The sequence below is a fragment of the Argiope bruennichi genome, chromosome 2 (assembly GCF_947563725.1).
Source record: "Argiope bruennichi chromosome 2, qqArgBrue1.1, whole genome shotgun sequence".
In the NCBI taxonomy this organism is placed as follows: domain Eukaryota; kingdom Metazoa; phylum Arthropoda; class Arachnida; order Araneae; family Araneidae; genus Argiope; species Argiope bruennichi.
This window is the reverse complement of record NC_079152.1, coordinates 56,091,802-56,114,041: the sequence shown is the minus strand read 5'-3', so window position 1 is coordinate 56,114,041 and position 22,240 is coordinate 56,091,802. Positions and strand designations below refer to the sequence as shown.

The window sequence follows — 22,240 nt, the reverse complement described above, 5'->3', positions numbered from 1 at the left end:
GCTGACATCCGAATTCTTGTGCATTTCGGATAGAAGTTCAAAACATCAGATAATCAGTTAAAATTTTCAATTAATATAACTATTACGAGTCGTCTTAGCAGCACAATAAATATTCCCCTTCTCTCTTCCTCTGAGATCCTATCTAGATCCTAACCTAAATGCTTGATACAAATTAATTTTAGCCATCTCTTGGTTATTAATGGCTATTGTGTTTTGTTTTCTTGCCTTCTACGCTAGGAAACCTGTAACTGATATCGAGGTTTCTCATTACATTTTATCGTAACAACGATTCGTTGTTAACAGATTTAAAATCTTTAAAGATTGATTATAAACAGTTGTCGAAGACTGTGTTTCTGTACCGTAAAAGAATTCGTTATGTAAAGAGTATATACAGGATTATTCAAAATGCATCATCTGATTTCAAAATATTATATTTTCATAAATAAGTTGTTTTTTCTGACAAGGGTTTGACACAGACTGTGATTGCTGACTGTATAAATTCCTGCCGATTACGTTGCAAAGTGTCGCTGGTAATTGATTGTACTACAACAGAAACCCGTTTTGTAAGACTACATAAATTTGTGGCTAAGGGTGTCTCATGAATATTTTTTACAAATCCTCTGAAGAATAAATTATAAATATCATTGGGTTATATCAGGTGATATAGGTGGCCAGCTGTGTAACATCGAATCATCTGGGCCATTGCAGCCGAACCAATTTTCGAAATAGCTCTGTGTTAAGGAAACGACGAATTTTTGTGAACCATTGGGATAGTACCCCATCTATCATTATATTTTCACAATATATAAAACTTTCATATTTTTCCTTTATATTCAAACGTTATCAATCTGTGTCGCTTGTTTTTAAAAAGGTAGAATTTTGAAATCGAATGTTTCGTTTTGAATAACCATGTATTGTGGTTTAGGAAGTGACTTTTGGAAAACGATAAACCTTCTAAGAAAATTTTAATTGTAAGAACGACCTTGTACTGTTCTTTTCAGTGTTCTGAGACGACCTCTTTTAGACGATTCTTTCTCACTAAGGAGTGAGACGCAGAAGGATATGCGCATTTCCTAAGGCATAATATTGTTTGCCAATGGATTCTCAAACCGTCCGCGGTTTTGCGCATGCGTTAAGATGGGTTTAATTCTTCAAAATAGGGGTGAGAGGAAAGATGAAAGGAGGGGATGTTTACATTTAACAATAAAATAAACTTGAATTACTGGCAGACTGAATTAAAATAATACGACTGTAAAAAACTAAAAAATGACGAGATATTCACATACACGTGAAAAAAAAAGTATCTAATAGCGCGAAAATCAAGGTCAAAGAATGACGAAGAATTCCTGAAATGTTCTCATCATTCCACGTCTTTCCCCTTAATGAGATAGAATTGTCGAAAAGTGGTCGTCTCAGAATACTGAAACGAACAGTACTTCATTGTTAAATGTAAACACCCCTCCTTTCATCTTTCCTCTTGCCCCTATTTTGTCGAATTAAACCCATCCTAACGCATGCGCAAAACCGCGGACGATTTTAGAATCCATTGGCAAAACAATATTATGCCTTAGGAAAGGAATTTTGAAAAACGATAACTTTTAAGAAAACTTCGAATTGAAAGAATATTAAAAAAAAAAAAGTTTCACGATTTAGGAAAAAGGAAAAGCAGAAAATTGTTTATCGAAGAAGCTAACATGATTCCATCGAATTGCTCTTCTCGCCTATCGAAATAAAGAAAGCTAAAGTCAAGCAGCGAAGTAACCATTAAAAATAAACTAAAATGATGGATTCAATTCATAGGACTGATGTCACGTGATAAACCTAACTGCGCTTGTCGTTTCAATGTCAATTACATCCTCTCTTAGATGGCGCAGAGACGCTAGATCGTTTTGCAACCTACAAAATAACCATTGGTTCCAAAATTACAGTGATCGTTTTTTTTTGTTGAAGCATTTCTAACTCGGGACTGATAATCATAAAATAAATATTCATTTTTATCGAGTTTGGATCAGATAATTAATTTTGTAAATATAGACATTGAAAAAATATTCTCCTAATTACAGTAGCGAATCAAATAAAGTTGTCAAAATATATATACTTTATGAACCATAATATACTGGCATTTTTAGACTTAACTTTTTTTCGAATTTTTTTTAGAAAGAACCTGATAAACTATTGTTTGCCAACGGATTCTAAAACCCTCCGCGCTTTTGCGCATGCGTTACGATAGATTTAATTCAGCAAAATAGGGGTGAATGGAAAGAGGAAAGAAGGAAATATTTGCATTTAACAATAAAGTAAATTCTGAAAATGCATGTATCCCTCCGCGTGTCACAACTTGAGATAGAATCTTCCAAAATATACAGATTCTGTTCGTCTCAGAATACTGAAACGAACAGTATCTTTGAACTTTGACCATAAAAAGAATAAATTCCATTCTTACTTCATTGAAGATTTGGCCATGGCATTTAGGATATGACCAGAAATGAATGTAGAAGTAAATGATAGACTCACTTCGTTTTAGAGAAAGTTGATTATATTTAGAAACTATTGACGATGTTTTTCGCTGTGCTGAACATTTTCATATGTTCATTAATGAAAAAAGGTATTTAATTTTTAAAAAGTTTCAAATTTCCTTACATTTTTGTTGTTGTTTTTTCTACGTTTTCAACCAAATTACAAGACACTGAAAGAATTGGGACCACCTTTTGTTACAGTGGCGGCTGCCATTTTTTCAGGAAAGATGTCCACTGGTTCTAGGAATATATTTGCTGAAATGCTTGTTATTGTTGTAAAAGAAATTTGGTAAACTCTGTCAGCGTTGTGGTCTAACCCAAATTCGACGTTCAAATTCATTCCAATTATGTTCTGTGGTATTGCAATTCGGGCTATGAGCAAAACATTTCAAATCCTCATTGCAAATGCAATCAAATACATTCCATGCGAGCCTCAAAAGCCGACTGTCTTCAAGCATTAACAATATGTGGGAAGTCAAAAGCTTCCGTGGTACTTAAAGACTGAGCGAAAACACTTTGAGCTCTCTTCAACTGTGTTTATACCTTGATATAGGGTTGTCAGAAAAATAATAAAGTCACGCTATTTTTTTTTTTTTTCCCATAGTGAGAAAATGGCAATCTTGAGCTATTCAGTTCTAGTATAACTTTTTATTACAGCAGAGAAAGTTTGTCAAAGTTGTGAGGAAAAAAAATAATAATAATAAAAATGAACAATACTACAAATGGATAAAATAGTTGCAAATGAATAAAAAATGAAAAAAAAAGAAGAAAAAAGAAATAATAATATTTGAAATGTTCAAATTAAAACGATACTGGATATCAGTTTGAATAGTTCCGTCTACATTTTTGCAGCACTTTGACGATTAAAAGTCCTTTGGTCGTGTCACCTACCTTATTGGGAGCATTTAATTCAGTCTACTAAATACCGACTTATTTGTTAAGTATTAAGAATGACAACTGTTAAATAGCATGGAATGTTATTAGATACGAATTTTAATTATAATTTGTTTAAAGAAAAGTTCTGTCTGTTAAAATAAAAAGTTTGAATATAATTTTATCCTTTAAGGTGTAAAGCGATGTTGAAATTATTGCTTGGAAATTTCCTACGAGATATCTTTTGTTTATTCGAAACGTTTAAGTTGTAAAAATAAGTCGCTGCTTTATCCATATAATATTGTTTACCAGGGTTGATGAATCCAATCAATAATTGTGTAATATATTGAATAATTGTTAAACTGAATTAAAAATAAAGTTTTGAGTCATTGGAAATTTGTTTGATTTCCTAAGATTTTCTTTTAATTATTAATTAAATGATTAATTATGAAAAATTAACTAATTTCCCTCATTTTTTTAACTGTCAATACACGTCACCGAACAAAATGGATCGACTGTAATTTTCTCTCATTGTTTAAGGAATTTTGTTGAAAAGAGAGGGAAAAAAGAAAGTTCTGTCCGTGCCTGATTAATAACTTCACTCGAGTTGATCGATGCATCATTCCTTGTGAAGACAAAGGAAAGGGGACGAGCGGAAGACTCCTCAGGTCATCCTGATTTTCGGAGTCACACTCAAATGACGTTTGTTTTTCTTGAATGCTCCAGTGGCGAGGGCGCAGGAGCGTTGCGTAATCGGTCTTCGAGCATCACAGGGGCGTGGCGAGTGGCGTGATGCGCCTCACCTGGGAACGTGGGAACGGAAAAAGGGTGAACTCCTCGCTGGAGATCGTCTGTCGTGCTTGAGAGGATAAAAATGATAGTCCTCTCTGAGAAAATCCTTTAGGAAGGGTTTTTAGGAGTGGCATCACCACGGGCACCGTCTTGTTCTGTGTGACAAGTGTGCCTGGCCCATGCATCTTTTAGTTTAAAAAGACGCATTATTATTATTTTTTTATTCTCTGATTTTGTCTTGTGATATGCCAGTTTGATGCTAGTGGAGGACCGATTAGTATGTGTGTCTAGTTGGGAAGGGGTAGATGAAAAAGAAAACATACCTAAAAAAAGCTATCACGGTTGTTGTTGTTTTTTTTTTGGAGGGGGGACAACAGTAGATAAGTGGAGTTTTGAAATATTTGTCTTGCATATAATGTCAGTCTGAAGATTAAATCCTTGACTTGTTGAGCTTTTATCCTCCCTCCCCCTTTTTTTTAAAGGTTTGAAGATATTGAAAATGTCTAAAATAAACTATAAAAAATAATAAATAAATTATCAATTCGAACTGAAATATGAAGAGATGATTTTATTAATACGAAAATCGAATTTTGTCCTTAAAAGCAAGTATTTATCTCCAAATAATATAAATTATTCCTTAATAGAATGTGTTTAAAATTCTAATTTTCTGGAAAAAAAAACCCACACATAAAATGAAGCAAAGAGTAGCACTTAATATGAAAAGTTGGGATAAGCAAAAATATAAAGGGGTATGTGTTGTTAATAATACGAGCAAAAGATTTTTATCTTCATAATCTTAACCTATTAATTTATTATTTATTTTGCCTTTATAAATATTTGATAAATTATGTGTCTATTTAAAGACCTAAGATAATAAGCTAATGGCCTTAATGTGATAATGTTAAGCACATGTAATCTTATTTCTTTGGAAAACAGCACTTTTATATGATAAATTGAAATATGAAAGGCAGATAACAGTTTAAACGCGTAAGATATTTTTATTCTTTTTATTTTATAGCATTTTCATGTTTTCACCAGTTTTTTTTATATCATATTGAATGGCAAATGGAAGTATTTTTTTCAAATTTATAATAAATTTAAAAAAATTAATTATTTCTGTAATTTTGATTGAATCTTGGTTGTGTTCATTGTTAAATGTGTTGATACAACATTTTTGAGAGCAGTTCACTGGTTTTATGATGGAATAGTAAAAGCACATCTTCATTTTGTGTGTTATGAGAAATAAGAGCTAACAGCTGTTGCAACGAGTATTCGGTTTAATTGAAAAAAAATATTTTATAAATAAAAAATTACATTTTAATGCAGTCTTGCAAAGTATTTCTTTGCTACTGAGAAGATGGAAAATGCAGCCAATTTATTTCGAGAATTTTATGTTAAGTGATAAAGAGAATTATTTTTATCATTTGAGAAATGCCACTTTTATGAATGAAATGATGATTTATGCATTTTGTATTATCCTAATTATCACAATTTTGTAATTCTGATTTTAAAATTTCAGTGAATAAAATATAATAAATGCATACTAAAAGAATAATGTGACAATTGAATTTGAATTGATTCAATTGCTGCAAGTTTCATGTTATTTAAAGAACAAGGAAACTAAACAACAATTCCAACTGAAAGTATAAAGCTTATATCTTTGCCTGTCCAAATTTTCAAAATGAGATTAATAATTGTTATTTCTTGCCTTCTTTAAACATAATCGAGGAAAACACATTTGTCTTGCCTCAAATTTCCAAAAGGAAGATCCTAGGACACTAAATAATTGTTCAAAGGACTAGAGGTCAGTCAAGAACATAAACGGGAAAAACTGGATAGTCGCTGCTATTCGAATATATGATCATTTTACATTAACTCAAAGATAATACAATACCATGCCAAGAATGGAAATTGATAGTATTTTAAGAGATAGGGTATTGTATTACAACATAATACCTTATATTGAAGTTAGCAAAATGAATTTTTCAGAAGCTTTTGCATATATGAACGTATTGTATAAGTTAATTCCTTAAAACTGTTTGATGTGATTTATTGACTTATATAAGTGTTTTAAAGGGAGATTATCTTATTTAAACAGAAAAAAAAAATTCGGAGACAAGCAATTATGGTTCATAATGCTAAAAAAAATAACTCACCATCTTTGAAAAAGTAAAAAAAAAAAAATATCTGGATCGAAACCTTATTATTAAAAAAAAAAAAAAAAGGCGCTGATCAGTTTTTTTATTTTTATTATTTATAATTCATTTTTTTATCCTCTTCCTTTTCTAATAACATGGAGCTCTATGCACATGGATATATATATATATATATATATATATATATATATATATATATTAAGTCACAAAATAATTATTTTTTGCCTTACTTGACGAGGACTTTTTTTAAGAAGCAAATTCCTAAGAAAAGTTAAATGTAGAAAACATTTTTCGTATGAATTAATTCCATATGAAAAACAGGATCATCTTGAATTGAAATAATGCCATTTTAACTTTCTTTGTGGTCTTTTCAATTAAATACTAGTAAGTTTTTATGTTTTAACTGTCTGAACTACGTTACCGAAAGTAATATAGTAATATAGAATTAATTCCATATGAAAAACAGGACCATCTTGAATTGAAATAATGCCATTTTAACATTCTTTATAGACTTTTCAATTAAAGGCTAGTATGTTTTTATGGTTTTAATTGTCTGCACTGTATTACCGAAAGTAATATAGAAAAATTGCTTTTGGAAATTCTTAAAGTGATTAGTTCGTAACCTGCTCTTTGTATAAAAAGATGTCTTTATTTTTTCTATCTTCCATTTTATCTCTGTTTACTGATCTCCAATGAAGTGATTTATAAATCAATATGTTGTATGAACAACATTACCTTGTTTACGATTTGGATCTTGGTATTTTCTTATCATGTTGTCGAAGCAGATAGATATCTGTTATTTACCATGATATAAAAATCATAAACTTTGTTTTGCTATATAAAAACTGAATCCATATTTATATTATTTTTTTTGATAAATTACATTTGTTAACATTCTGTTGATACCTTATACTGTGTGATATCTTAAAACAGCTACTATTGGGAAATTTAAATTGCCTTTTTTGAAATTGCGTACCACACATAATTTTCATCGAAATGCTTCATTTCTGACTCATTTGCATAGTAGAGTAAATATAATCATTCTGTTATACTTGTGTCTGCTCTTTTTCGCTTTGCCGTTGGTAGCGAGCGGTACGAACATTCATGCTTCGTTTAACCCTTTTTTTTTTGCTTGTTAGTTGTTTGTCATTATCTCCGGAGTGTAATCTCGCGGCTCTGATCAGAAAGTAACTTCCGCCTGTAGGTGCGCGCACTATGCCACCGTCATTGCGTACAGGTAGAGATGTAAGCAGCAGTGGCTTAAAAATAATAAACATCGTGTTGAGGTTGATAATTAAAATATGCAGACAGTGTCATTTATGTTATCGATCACTTCTTAAATCGTGGGTCTTGAATCTAAGTGAATCTCATTTATACAACTTTTGGGCATCTCAGAAATGGGCTTCTGTTTAATTTTTGAATGCTGATTTGAAAAATAATTGTAGGAAATGCCTGTAATATAACACTAAACTGTGTGATTTAAAAAAAAAAAAAAAAAAAAAACTGAAATGGATGTTAAAACAATACAGTGAAAAAATGTGTAATTACATTTTTCCTTTTTTTAAATAAGTTATTAATGTTTTCTTAAAAATTTTAATCGCGTAATTAAAAATATCTCTATGTAATCTTTCTTACTTGATGTTTGGAAAGCAAACTGTGTTTCCAAAATAGCAGCAGTAATTTGCAGGCTTTAGTTTTGATTTGTTTATAAATTTATCTTTTAACAGAATTCAAAATATACGATATAGTAATAGTGAACATATAAAAAATTATTGCTACAATACTAATCATTTGATAAATTATGAAACAGTCCGAAATTTATTGGTTTTCCAGCGTAAGAGAATTTTTTTAAAAAAATAATAATAACTGCTCAATGCGGTTAATAATGTTAGTAAACTGAAACTTTGTATCTTTAATTTTAATACTCAAATTGATAGTCAAAACATTTCTTAAAAAAAATTTTCAACTGAATTTAGTTATAATAAGTAATTTTCATGCTCTGAAACGAACCAGAAGTCCTTTTATCTAATCCAGTATTATTTGGGATTACAAATTATTAGAAGTTTATGATATCCATGAGTTTATTCAGATTGATATTATCCTGTCATCATTACATTTTCAATTCATTTAGTTCCTTCTTTGCCGCCCTCCCTTTTTATAATTTCATATTTGTCTACTTGTGACAGATATGAATTATGTCTTAGCCTGTAACTATCAGAATGATTTTTTTATATATATTTTCCGCAATTTGCTTGATTGATAAAAATTCGAATTCGACATTTTCGCTTTTAGATTAATCGGTTTAGGATCAACTTTAAACAAATGAGATGCCTCAAATCTATGATTTTAATAGTATAAAAAAAAAGGAATGATTTCTCTTTGCATCTATTCTTTCTTTTTCTTCTTTTTATTTTCTTTTTATTAAACTGCATACTCTTAAATATGGAAATTACACAAATTTTTTATGAACTGAAAAAATTCGTTTCTAAAATCGGTATCTTTGCTTGAAGTAAGTGATGCGATGCAACTAAAAACATCCTGCCATTCTTTCCTGTCTTTCGTAATTATTGTAATGGAGAGTTAGAGAATTAATTGAGATCAGAGCTGATCGGTATAAGCTTATATCAAGCTGGATAATTTGATAATTGACGAGGAAAAAAAAGGTTAAGGGAAAAAAATCTGAAATATAACGTATTAATTTAATGAGTACAAAAACAATGTTGTTTACAGTTTATACACTTACATGTTGTATAAAATATCACTGCTTGAACATATCAGTCAAAATCTATTATTTTGCTGCTTGTCTGGTTCTTTACTCGGTAAGATTTTATCTGGAATCGCACAGTATAGCTAAATGTCTCGTAAAAAGCCAATAAATCTATCCATCTTTATTTTTGTCCTCCGAAAATAATCCGGATAACTATATATAAAAAAAAAAATCTGAATTCTACCGTATTTCGAAAAATATGTTTTTGATTTTCTCTCAAGACTCTTGGCTTGATTACAGAATGCAGTTGGACTGTTATAGGAAGAAAGATCAATTATAAAACTTTTAGTTTTTTTTAATTAGTTAAACGTTTCATATTTCAATCAGTTTTTTAATAATTTTTTCAAAGAAGTATATTAGACTATAAATTTATTCAAAAATTAGCCAAGTGCCTGTTTGTACTGTCAGCAGTTGTACTGTCAGTGAGAATTCAAGTCATCAGTAAGATGGGAAGTGATGTTTTCTTATTTCTAGAAAACAATCTTTATTATGATCTTAATGTGTACTATCAACTTAAGTTGTTGCAGCCTGCTGTTAAAAACATAGCAGAATGTTTTACTTAGGTTTCCTTACAAAAAGAAAACGCTTATATAATCTTATTGTATTGTCAACTTGAATTTTCTCTACCTTCTGTTAAAAAACTAGTAGAATGTCGATTTAAGTGAATTCATCAAAGAAATAATGTCAGATGTTTAGTATACTAAAGGAGATTTTCAAAAAATATTTTTAGAATTAAAAAAAAATCGACGTTTTCATCAAAAATACATTTATTTTTTTTATACTCATATTTTAGGTAAAAGAAGTTTCCATTCTTTGTAATTTTTGCCTGTAGGAATATTGTGCTCTTCCCTGCAGGGGAAAAAAGAAAAAAGAAAGAAAAATGTGCCGTCTCGAATGGGAAGTGGTAGCTCTCAGGCGACTGGTCGTTCGGTGTCAATACACTTGGAGGAAGACACGCTTTGATTCTCTTGGTTTGTTCTCAACTCCTAATTAGATGAGATAACTCCTGGAGCTGTTCGCGTAATCAGTGTGAGATTCCGGGCATCCAAGGGCGTGGTGCCTCCTTGCGCGATAAAAAAAAAGGCCGCACTTCAAGACTTTTTTTTTTTTTTTTTTCCTTTTTATTTTGAATTTCATAGGCAATGAAGCTTTCAGTTCACATTCTAAGTACGATCCTTTTATAATGTGGCTCTAATGACGGTGGAAAGTCTGGGAGTCGAGAGTATGATGTGTTTTTTTTAAAGTTGGATTAGAGAAGCTGCTTGCGCTACTTATAGTATGGTAATAAATTAAAAGATAAAACGTGGGATTGAATGGCAGTTAAAAATTATATGTGGAAGAATTACTTTGAAAAATGTTTATGTATCAAGAACATTGACCATTGCCTCTTCTTTCTAGGAAAATCGTAAAGATGTTTTTCTCACATTCAACGTATTTTCTACAAGTGTGTTTCATTGTAATTCTTTATTATTATTCTCTTCAAAATATTTCGCAATTACTCTGTTTGTTCCCGTCATTAAAAAACTCTTGGCTCTGCTAGAAATTATTATAGATTTTTATCTCCCGGAATTATAAAGATGCACCAAAAAAATTCCTCGAATTATTGTTACCTGCAGTAATGCTATTTTTAAGACTCCCATGCTTCAAAGTTTTACCTGCTCATTATGTCTTTGTTATGAGATTACATAATGAGTTTATAGTTTAGTAGATAACAGTAAGTACTGTGCAATTATAGGGCAGCAATTTTATGAATTTTAGTCTCCTTCTGCTATGTATTTTTATCGTGCGTAATCTAACCAATTCTAATCTGGTATATGATACTACTGATAATACTTAATTCATTATTCATTCAATTAATAATTTTAAAAAAGCCTTTGGAAAAAAAAAAGTTAATAAAAAATCACATGTGTTATTTTATTGAAGATTTGAAACTTTTATTTGAACTTTTTTCTATTTTTAGTTACAAAATTAGAATTAATTTATAAAACTATTTCTTAATTTAATTTATAATTCAGGTCTAATTTGTAATCTATATTTCAATATTATGAAATTAGATTTTCCTCTTGAAATTTACTAATATCGAATACCGCTTGTAGAAATAAAATTTCATTAATATATTTACAGGTAATTATGTTTTTAGAACTATAAAATAGAACTATAAATTTGTTGTTCGGAATCTTAGATGGACACATTTCTAAAAGTACTGAAGAAGCGGATATAAAATCCCATCTTTATAAATATGAAATTTAAGTTAAATAAAAGTGTAATAAAAATATTTGTCTTCGTGATGGATTTGTTACATAAGCTCTTTTCTCAGTTCTGTTCTTTTCTTCCAAAATTTTCAAATATGTTTTGAAATTCGTTGTGCTTGTGACAAAGGGGGGGGGGAGGCAATAGTCTTCTGTTTTATTGCAGTATTAATATCTTATCTTATAAGATATCGATAAATATCTTATATTTTCATTATCCAGACTCTATATTTTTCTTCATTCAGGGAAAAGTTTGAATTGAATTTGAAAAGAAAATGCTGCCATATATATATATAAGGATTTTTTTTTGTCTTAATCTAATTTGTTTATATTGAGAAGATTTTGTATCCAAATGTAATTCCTTTCATTTTATAAATCATTCTGGATGCGGTTTCCTGTGTACTGCTTAACAGATTATAAATTCCATCCTGGGAACAGAATTCTTATTTTATTATATTTTATTATATTTTATTAAAGGGTTCTTCGTAGTGACGTAAGAGCGAGCGAGTGTAAGTTGCTCTTGGAGCATAATAAGGTTCCTTCGCCCCCCTTCCAATTACAATCAGTAGATTAGAAAGGATAAATGATGTCCGATATGAGGAATTACTTTTTCTCTGCCATATTATATTTCATTTTATAAATTACTACAATGCACCTCGTTTCCATGACACCTAAAAATAGTGCCGAGGATATTTATTGCTCCCTTGCCGCCTCTTTCTTGGTTGCTACACCATTAGTGCTCCATATATCAGATTTATGCATGCATACTGCTACCGTCGGAGTATCGACGGATAGATGTTTGAAGCAGTAATCGGACGGGATGTCGCGATAACAAAATTGTAAGTACTTTACCAAATCCCAGTGGAGTGTCATTTACTTTTTATACACCACATGTGAAAATAGACGTTAAAATTATTTTATGAAAATTTAAAACTAATTGTGTACACACACACACACACGCAAAAATCATTTGGGGAGGGATGGAGAGTGGTTGACGTTTTATAACAATAAATACTTTGATGAGTAAATGGTTTCTTAAACTTTTAATGACATATTTTTTTGACAAAAAATAATTTCTTCTATACTTTTATACTTCAGTGTGTGTGTGTGTGTGTGTGTGTGTTGCGCTCTACAAGCCAGATCATTCGACCTACAGCTACCAAATTTGGCACATGCATACCTTGGAGGTCGGGAATGTGCCCCTTGGATCCCTTTTTTTGAATTTTTAATTAGAATTTTAATTATTAATTAAAAACTAACTTTCCCGCCAAAAATCTTTTCTTTTCCACACCGCCAAATGAGTAAGGCTTCAGTTTTTTTCCCCCACGCTAACGAGGATAGGCTTAACGTATTTTCGGCCGATTATATCAAACGGTTCTGTTTATTTTCTTAGTGTTTGATGCATTTAAAATTAAACATTGGTGATTAACTGATTTTCCAGATTCATTCTGAAGTACTTTTGAATTAAAATAAAACAGAATAAAGGAAATTAAAAATTTCTAATCTGCGTAGCGTTACCCCAACTGGAGCATCCTGGATTTTGTCAGTGGTTTAAAAATTTAAATTGCACCCAGGGCACAATGCTATTTCTTCACCCCATTATATTTGACTTTAATAGTGACATAATAGCATTAATGTTCCATTTCTTTGCCGCTCTCCGTCAATACGCCATCTATATGTGCTTTTATTTGATAAGAAATAAATGTATAATTTTATGAAAAGCTTAATTCTGTAAGATTTATTTGCTTATTATTATTTTCACAGTGTGATAGGTTCATGGTTCCTTATGAAATTTCAAGGCTGTCACCAACATTTGTACCCTTGCTTGGGCTACCCTCTGCATGTATTATGAACACAGAGCGAGTAAGTGTACAAATTAGCTTATCTGATTATTATGTATTATGTTTATTTGCATGAATAATGTCTTGAGTAAAAGATACTTGAATATTAACTACATGCCTGCGATTAATTGTTAAAGATATTTATTGTAACCAACAATTAATCCCTCCAAAAAAATGGCAAAAAATGCCATGTTAGGGCATTGACTACATTCGCTAGTGGCTCTTAAATGTTAATTTTTAAAAAAAATTAGGAACTGTTTCTTTAGCCCATTTATTGGCAAAATACGCACTTTATATTGTAATATTACATTGAGAAATTGTTTCTTGCCAACCTCATGGAACTAGATTGTTGGTTTATTTACTAAATTAGGTTAAGCAACAACAACAAAAAAGCTCCATGCCTTACATATATGCTAGGGGGTAATTCAAATGAAATGCAAACATTATGTATAATTGAAATTTTTTAAACTAAACAATAGAATGTTAAGAGATGATTTTATTAAAAGCAAGATGTGATGTGAAAGTTACAGTCATCTCTTTTATCTAACACATATGTTTTATTTTATATTACTTCCACACAATTCCACGAACAATATGTGTTTACTGCAAAATAATTTTTTTTTCTGTTAAAAAATATTATTTTTATAAATTGAAATAAGGAGGTACAACTTCAATAAAACTCTAAATTAAATTATTAAACAACAGTGACAAATTACCCATTGTATTTTAATATTATAATTTTGTTTGTTTAAGTGCTGGCACCCTAATTGTTAAATTGCATGATACAAAATTTGTTGAAAATGCTCTACAGGGTCCTAGAATGACCAATTTGACCTAAAATTGTTTTTTAGGTATAGTCTTCATTAAGAAAGAGTTATTAAAATGTTAATTAGAATTTAAAATTAATCAAAAATTTAAGTAAATCGGATTAGATTAAGACTAATCAAAATTTTAATAATATTTTTTCACAATTTATTTAAAACATAGCATCACAGAAAGACCATTTTTACACTGTTTGAAGCTTTTAAAAATTAGTTTTTTATTATTCTTAATGTGATTAGTTATGGTCTTGTGATCTTGAAGTATATATAAATTAAAACTAGAGACCAATATTATATATCCTATTTAATATTAAAATCTTTTGTGTTGCAGACAGTTTTTTCACCAGCACAAATGGAACCAGTGGACTTAACAGTAAATAAAAGTCGGTACTCACTTTCACCTGCATCATCACTTGCCAGTCTGCCCTCATCACCTGCAATTCCATCATCACCATCATCCACAGCTGATAGCTACTCTTGTGTTGATTTGAGACTGAACAAAGGTAAATAAATTAATGATGCAGATTTTACAAAATGTATCTTCAATAATAGATTATGATTGTTAAATAGCTGAATTCTGTCTATAAATATAAATAAAACATTTAAACTTTTTTTTTTATTCAGTACTTCCACTAAATATTTTTACTTCTTTTGAGAGGTATTAATAATTAACAGTTAGCAAAAATGTTCCTATGTTTGTGATGGATGAAAATATATTGTTATAAGCAATAGGTGGAAATGAAAAATCTTTCTTCTAATGCATCTGAAAAGATGGAGTTATGTAAAACAATTACAAATTGCTATAACTTCCTTGTAAATAATAATAAGAAGAAGAAAAATGTTGCACAGGTTGCAGATGGAAGGTTTTCTTTTATTTGTATGAGGAATGATTGCCTTATGTAATTTCCCTTGATTTATCGCAAGGGCAATACTTAGGTAGAAGCATGTTTGATTTCATAGCCATTTACTAAGAATTTAACTTTCTGAACAGGGCTGATCCAAGGAATTTTTTAATGATGTGAGCAAACTCATACAGTGATGTTGGTGTGAGTGATCCATATTTCTGAAAGTCCCTACATTGACTAATTTTGCTAAAGAAAAATACTTTATATATATATATATATATATATATATATATATATATATATATATATATATATATATATATATATATATATATATATATATATATATATATATATATATATATATATATATATATATGCATTTGAATTATACACACATTGAAGACATTTCATGTCCAAGGCAAGTTTGGATGTTGTGAATCGTGGAACATTGATAGATTAGCTAATACTAATTACATAATTCTAGACTTTATCAAAAATTTCATTATTATTTTAAGACTAGATTCAAAATTATTTATGGCAAGCATAAGATTTTTTTTTTTTTTTTTTGCATGGATATGGTTTGTAAAAAATATAATTAAAATTATATTCATAAGTGTCTGAAATTAATTTTTTCAAATATTTAAAGCTATAAACACAACTTTGTAAGAGCAGATTAATTTATTTAGTAAAATTTATAATCAAGTTTTGCTTTTCAAGTTCACAGTGATATGATTTAGAAATAATTTATCAAAATTTTGTTACTGTTTTGAAAATTATATTGGCCTTACTAATTACCATCATTGGAGATTTAATGTTATCTAAGAATGAGTTATCATCTATGATATTTTATATGTCAAATCCAAATTTCTTTTTAAAAAGAAGTTTTTATCATTAAATTTGCTATAGAAATATAATACAAATGAAATGTAAGTCTCATTATTAACCTTATTGTAGTAATTGGCATACTAAGCATAAATCTATGTAACAATGATTAAATTGTTAGTTTTATAAAATAATTTTATTAGTTATCTTCACATATTCCTTATGTCCTTGTTATGTAATAAATAGTAAAAAGAAAAAAACATGATTTTGTGTTACTTATTTATTAACTATATGCCATTAGTACTAGCCATGTACTATTGGTGAGCATAGTCAGTTTTTAGCTGTGGAAGAACTTATTTGCATGTAACCTTTGGCAGTTAATTGCAGACATGCAGTTTATATAATAATTAATATAATAAATAAACAAAATTAAGGCCTTTAAATCAACCTTACAATTTTTGTTTATGTTGACTTTCTTGTAAAGTTGCTTCTTCTCCCTTCATTTCTTTGGAATATATTATTCACTCTTCTCTTAACACCTTCATTGCTTCATTTGAGGAATTGAAGGTATGCTTCTCATGATTGTGGAGTGGACAACTGCACAAACAACTTTTTGGCTGTGTGATCAATGTAGGCACATATACAAATTATTATATATTATGCAAGCAAAACTTCTTTAGGAATTTTTTAAAAATTTTTGTTCTTTTATCTGTACTATTATTATTGTTTACATTTGCAATTGGGAAAATGTTTTGAATAATACTGTGAATTAAGTAAAATATTTTAGTTCATATAATTTAATTTAGTTATTTAAAATGTTTAATTTTTTATGTATTAGTATGAAAATAATTGAACAGAACTTTTGTTCAGTTAAATTTTGCAAAAAAATTCCGTACCTTTCTGTACAAAATTTAAACTTGTACATAATCAAATAAATTTTTCTAAATATTTAAATTAAGAACACAGTCAGTTGTAGTATCCTTGAATGTGGAGAAATGATGTATTTCTTTTTTTAAAGTTATCAAGCTTAAACATATTAGTTTGGTAATACAGATAATAAATCATATATTTTATTTAAATAATATTTTCTGTTTTCTTCTGTAGATTTTAATTCTGATGAAGAAATTTCTGATCCTTTATCTAAGTCCGAATCACCAGCTTCGTTTTCGTTTCAAAGCATAAATGAATCACCACTGTAAGTACTCTTCCCCCTTTAATTTCTAATACTAGATATATAAATTTAAATGTTTTCTAATTTCACATAAATATTTTATGCTAATTTTTAGTACATGTAATATTTCATTGAATTTGTTTTCAAGTATGATTTTTTTTTTATCAGAGTCTTAAGTTTTTGCTGGTTATATTTTTTATTTCTCCTTTTTACATGATTTAAAAAACATTTTTCTGTATTAAATTATGATATTTTTGTTTTTTGTTTTTATTAATGAACAAATTTATTTTCAATTTGAAACTAAATTATTAATAAAATTAGTAATTTTCTGAGGCAAATAATCATAATATATATGTTTTGTTTACCCCAAGAATGTTAGTTTTGCTGTCTTCATTCAATGTAGAAAATCTAAAAACTACAATTTATCAACATTTTTTCTGTTAATTAATATTTCCACATTTTAAACCTTTTATAAAATGAGGAAAAATTAATTTAGAAATATTTTTAATATTTAGTGTATTAATTTTTAAATATGAATCATAGTGGTTCTAATGCATGTGTTCTTATAATTTATAAAAAAATATTAAGATGTATCATGTCTTTTATATACCATTAATATATTTATTTATTCATCATTAAATGAGGTTCCAGTTAACACTGAATGGTATTGCAAAAAATTATGCAATTCCACTATATAATCAAATCCTGCCCAAATTCTTTATTTTTGTTTTGTCTATAACAATACATGTTTGTGGAAGAAATGAATAATTATAATTATAAATTAATGGTTATATTTTTATGTTCTTCTGCTAACTTTAACTTTTCTGATTATTTAAGTGTAACAATTTTGATAATATATTTATGGTATAGTTGATACATATATTTTCATCAAAAAATGCTTGAAAATGTAATTTATTTCATGTTTTTTAGCTCAAGGTTCCAGAATGAAAAGCAACCTCATTTTCTAAATTTGTTGCAAAAGCTGGATCAGATTGAAGATCCCCTCATGTGCAATCCCTTGTTAAACAAGGCTAAAATATTTAGTGGAAGCATGGGACTCCCCAGTAATGTGGTAAAAGAAGGACTGGACATTTATTCTGAAAATTTACGTAGAAGAAAAACGCACAAATGTGACTTTAAAGGCTGTGAAAAAGTCTATACAAAAAGCTCACATTTAAAGGCTCATAAAAGAACACATACAGGTTAGCTTCTTCCCTGTTTGCAGGTTTATATTTTCAATATATATGATTATTGCCGTATATTTTCTTCATAAGATAAGAATTTGCATGTAGGAAGTATGAAATTTTCCTGTTGTTAAAAAAAACTTTGAAGTACAAATACTGAATGAGTAATTTTGTATACATTCATATGGTAGTAATAAATTATTAGATTCCCACACAAAGTATTCATTATAAAAACATTTTTTCGAGATTTCGAAAAGAAAATTTTCAAAACCTCATTTAAAAAAGTATCATTTGCAACTTTTTTCCTGTATTTATTGTTTTAGAAATGCTAACTGAAATACGTTAAGTGTAATCATCATCATTATTATTTTTTTTATCTCTTTTTATATTGACTATATATTTTTTTGCTTCATTATCATATACATTCTGTTTTTAAATTGTAATTTTTTTGTGTATTATTTACTTTAGGAGAAAAGCCATACTTATGTACTTGGGAAGGTTGCACCTGGAAATTTGCTCGATCTGATGAACTCACTCGACATTACAGAAAACATACTGGTCAAAAACCCTTCAAGTGCCAGCTATGTCAGCGATCGTTTTCTAGATCTGATCATCTTTCTTTGCATATGAAACGTCACTAGGTCATCTTACAATGAAATTGTTAATTTTTTTGAGGTATGATAAGAAAAAAATGTGAATTAAGATTTAAATTTTTATTCTGCTATTTTATTTCATTTCATATATCAAATGATATTTTATTTTTAAAGATGTGTAAAAATAATATATTTAATCTAGTTACTAATTATAGGGTTTCATAAAAAAATGAACTATTATAAATTGACTACAGAAGCTGAATTATTATGTATTATTTTATAACTGTATTTCATTTAATATTTTCTACTATTTTCCCACTATGCAAAGCTTCATATAAAATTTAAAATATAGTATTTTCTGTTGGTCTAACTCTGAAAATAGGTTTAGGAAAAGCCCAACTTTTGTATATAATAATACTATTAATTTGAAAAATAAATTAATTTAAAAAATTCATTGTTAAAATAAGATTTTACAAAAGTATTTTTACCAAACTTTTATTTATGATGTCTAGAATAATTTAAATAGTTTATTTTAATTTTTTTTCTTGATAATTTAGATAATGCTTCATTGACTTTTAAAAGCAAGGAAGCAGAATGGCCATTTATTAGAAGTATTCGTAATATTTTTCTATGCAAAAAAAAAAAAAAAATGATGCAACTTCATATTATAATAATTAGCATTTAAAAAACATATACCAAACATGAATATAAGGGCTTAAATAAATTTTAAAAAATAAAGTAAATAGAGGAATTAAGTTAGCTTTTGATTTTTGGGAAAAAAAGAAGAAATGAATCGGTAGTAATTTATTTTCAAAGGTCAGTTTGCTTTTAATTTATACTTAGTATTAAAATGTTTACCACTATTTATTACAGAATACTTCAGATCAATTCCAATAAATGATTATGATTAAGTTTTTCTTAAACTATTCTTAAGAGCTATTTATTAAGATTAAAAAATGACTACAAATTCAGTAACATTATGTAGCTTTCTTGTATTTGTTATGCCTGTGTCATTTTAATAGTATAATATTGTTAATATTATTCATATTTTTGTTTCAATAGAGAATATATTGAAGCTGTTCTGACTTCGGAAGAAGAAAGCACACCATTACTCATTTTCCAGACAAGAGTACAAAAGTTCACAAATGTCATTCCACTGAATTTCAGCACTTAAAATATTTTCCTGTGACGATCTCTGGTATTTCAGAGTGATAAGACTGTTAAATGTTTTATATGTTGTATTTTAGTAAATTCATTAATAGATAGTTCAGTATTTAAGTCTAAAAAAAGTAATGAATATAAAATGCTAATACACACCCAGAACTTTTTCAGTGGGCCAAAAATTTTGTTTTGAAAGATGTTCTAATTTGTTTAAATATTATTTTATTGCAATTAATAAAGAATTAAGACAACTCAATGTTTCATATATTTTTTGAAACATTATTTAATTGTTCGTGAGAAATAATCAATTTGCCACTACAAATTTTAGAATTACTTTCATAATTTTGGAAATTAAGAATTCATACTTGAAGGACTTGGAAATTATTATTTGCTGAACTACTCTGAATTCTTATCCTTGCATCAATTTCAATTTATTATTAAAAATTTATTATAATGCTTGCATGATTTTTTTTAATTCTTAAATATGATATCAATCTGCAGGATTCTATACCATTATTATATCTGGTTTTAAAACCAAATATTAAAAAAAATTTCCTTTAATTTGTTTAAGTACATGATTATATTGTGTTATAAAACCAAGCATTAAAAATATTTTCTTTAAGTTATTCCTATAATGATTTATTTATTATTTTTTAAATAATTTTTATCTGAAATGAGCTATTATTAAATGATTAATTGCTGTTATTAGATTTTACTTTAAAATAATAAGTTCAGTATGAAAAAAAAAAAAAAAACTTGCATTCATCTATTGCATTACTTTTATTTATTATTCCTATTAGGGCATTTAACATTATCAATTGGTCTTTTAAAAAAATTGAGTGATGATGATGCTTTATCCATCTAACATTCCTTTACCTAGATAGAGAAGTGTTGTGTGCGAAGTCATTGAAATTTCATTTTAGTTTTTTAATATTCAGGTTGTTTTATTTTATCATCTGTGTTATCAATAATAGGCCCATTTTATGTATTGGCCAGTATTCCTAATAAACGAATAATGCTATTTGCATTGTGATTAGGGCTTGAAACTAGATTGAGTTTTTTCTCCCTTTATTTGTGTGTTTGTCTGACGAAGTACATGTTTAAGTACTGAAATTTACTTATTTAATAAGAATTCCCTTGGTAAGGTTTTACAAAGTTATTTTCAATTTGTTTTAGTAGACTTAAGTCATCTTTTTTGACTGGAATATTTCTCATTGTAAATGTGTTTTAAAAATGATATGTTTTTCTGTTGGTATACACAGAAAATACGAAGAGAATATTTGTTTTTGTGGCAAGAATATATTTTGTGATAGTGTTTTTGTGTGTCTTAAGTGTTATATAAGGAAAACTTTCTAGATTATTTATGTTTATTGTGAAAGAATTTTATTTTTTGTAAATACTGATAAGCTGCAATTCATAGTTTCTGTTTCTATTTTAAAGCTTTGTATTTAAATACACTGGACTATTTGACTTTATTTCAGTTTAGATAGTTGATGTAAATTTTTATTTGGATGTGGGGAGGTGAATAAATTTCCAAACTTGCATTATTTTCTGCAATAATTGTGATTTTATTTCCATGGGGAAAAAAAAAGGAAAATATAAGCCTAATAACTATTTTCACTCTTGCTGGCAGGATTGACAAAAATGTGGTGTTAAAAGCAATAGAATTGCCATGTAGTGATTTAATTAAGACCACTGCAAAATAAAATGGCATAACCTGATATAGCTGTAAAAAATAGATTATCTGAAATAATTTGTGTTGAAATAAAATGAATCTATGATCCAACTGAGATTAACTGCATCATTTGATGTTTTTGTTTCAACTTCAAAAAGTGAAAACAAAAGTTTTTTTTTTTTCTTTTTAAATTTCTCTAGATGATATTCTGGTTTAGAAAACATATTTATTATTCATAATAACTTATCTAAATTTTGAATTCTAGATCTGAATAAATGATGAAATTTTATGTATATAACTAATCTTTTACCCAGTGATACTATATATTAAAAAAGGAGAAATATAGATTTTTTTTTCTACTTATAATGGTTATTCGTATTATTGTTCTACTTCAAATAGAAATATTAATGTGCATTCATTAATATTTTTTCAAAAGAAAATTTAATTTTTATAAAATCAGCAGATTTTCTCTCATTAAAAGAATTGATAAAATATTGATATTTGTATTAGAATAATATTACATAATATAATAAGAGAAGAAGAATATTCTAATTATAATAATAAAGTATTCTTCTAAAATATTTTTATTTTTATTTTGTATAAATGTTCTACTAAATGGTGTGATTAATACATTGAACATTTTATGAACAATTAAAGATGTCTACTATAAAAAATTTTCCATTTGTAAAGTTCATATTAATTCTTGATGATATTTGTTATTATATTAAATTTTTAATACATCTTAATTAATGATAAAGTAGATCTATGATT

General features: G+C 27.9%; 1 protein-coding gene across 1 annotated transcript in view; it reads left to right on the top strand.

Moving 5' to 3' along the window:
* LOC129961765 (Krueppel-like factor 8) overlaps positions 1-21,956 on the top strand; it is a 44,207-nt gene extending 22,251 nt beyond the window's left edge. The window contains exons 2-7 of the mRNA XM_056075326.1: positions 13,118-13,216; positions 14,347-14,518; positions 16,790-16,880; positions 17,787-18,058; positions 18,509-18,715; positions 19,696-21,956. Coding sequence (XP_055931301.1) covers positions 13,130-13,216; positions 14,347-14,518; positions 16,790-16,880; positions 17,787-18,058; positions 18,509-18,681 — 795 coding nt within the window. The 5' untranslated portion in view covers positions 13,118-13,129 and the 3' untranslated portion in view covers positions 18,682-18,715; positions 19,696-21,956. The remainder of the gene's footprint in view (positions 1-13,117; positions 13,217-14,346; positions 14,519-16,789; positions 16,881-17,786; positions 18,059-18,508; positions 18,716-19,695) is intronic.
* The last annotated feature ends 284 nt before the right edge of the window (positions 21,957-22,240 follow it).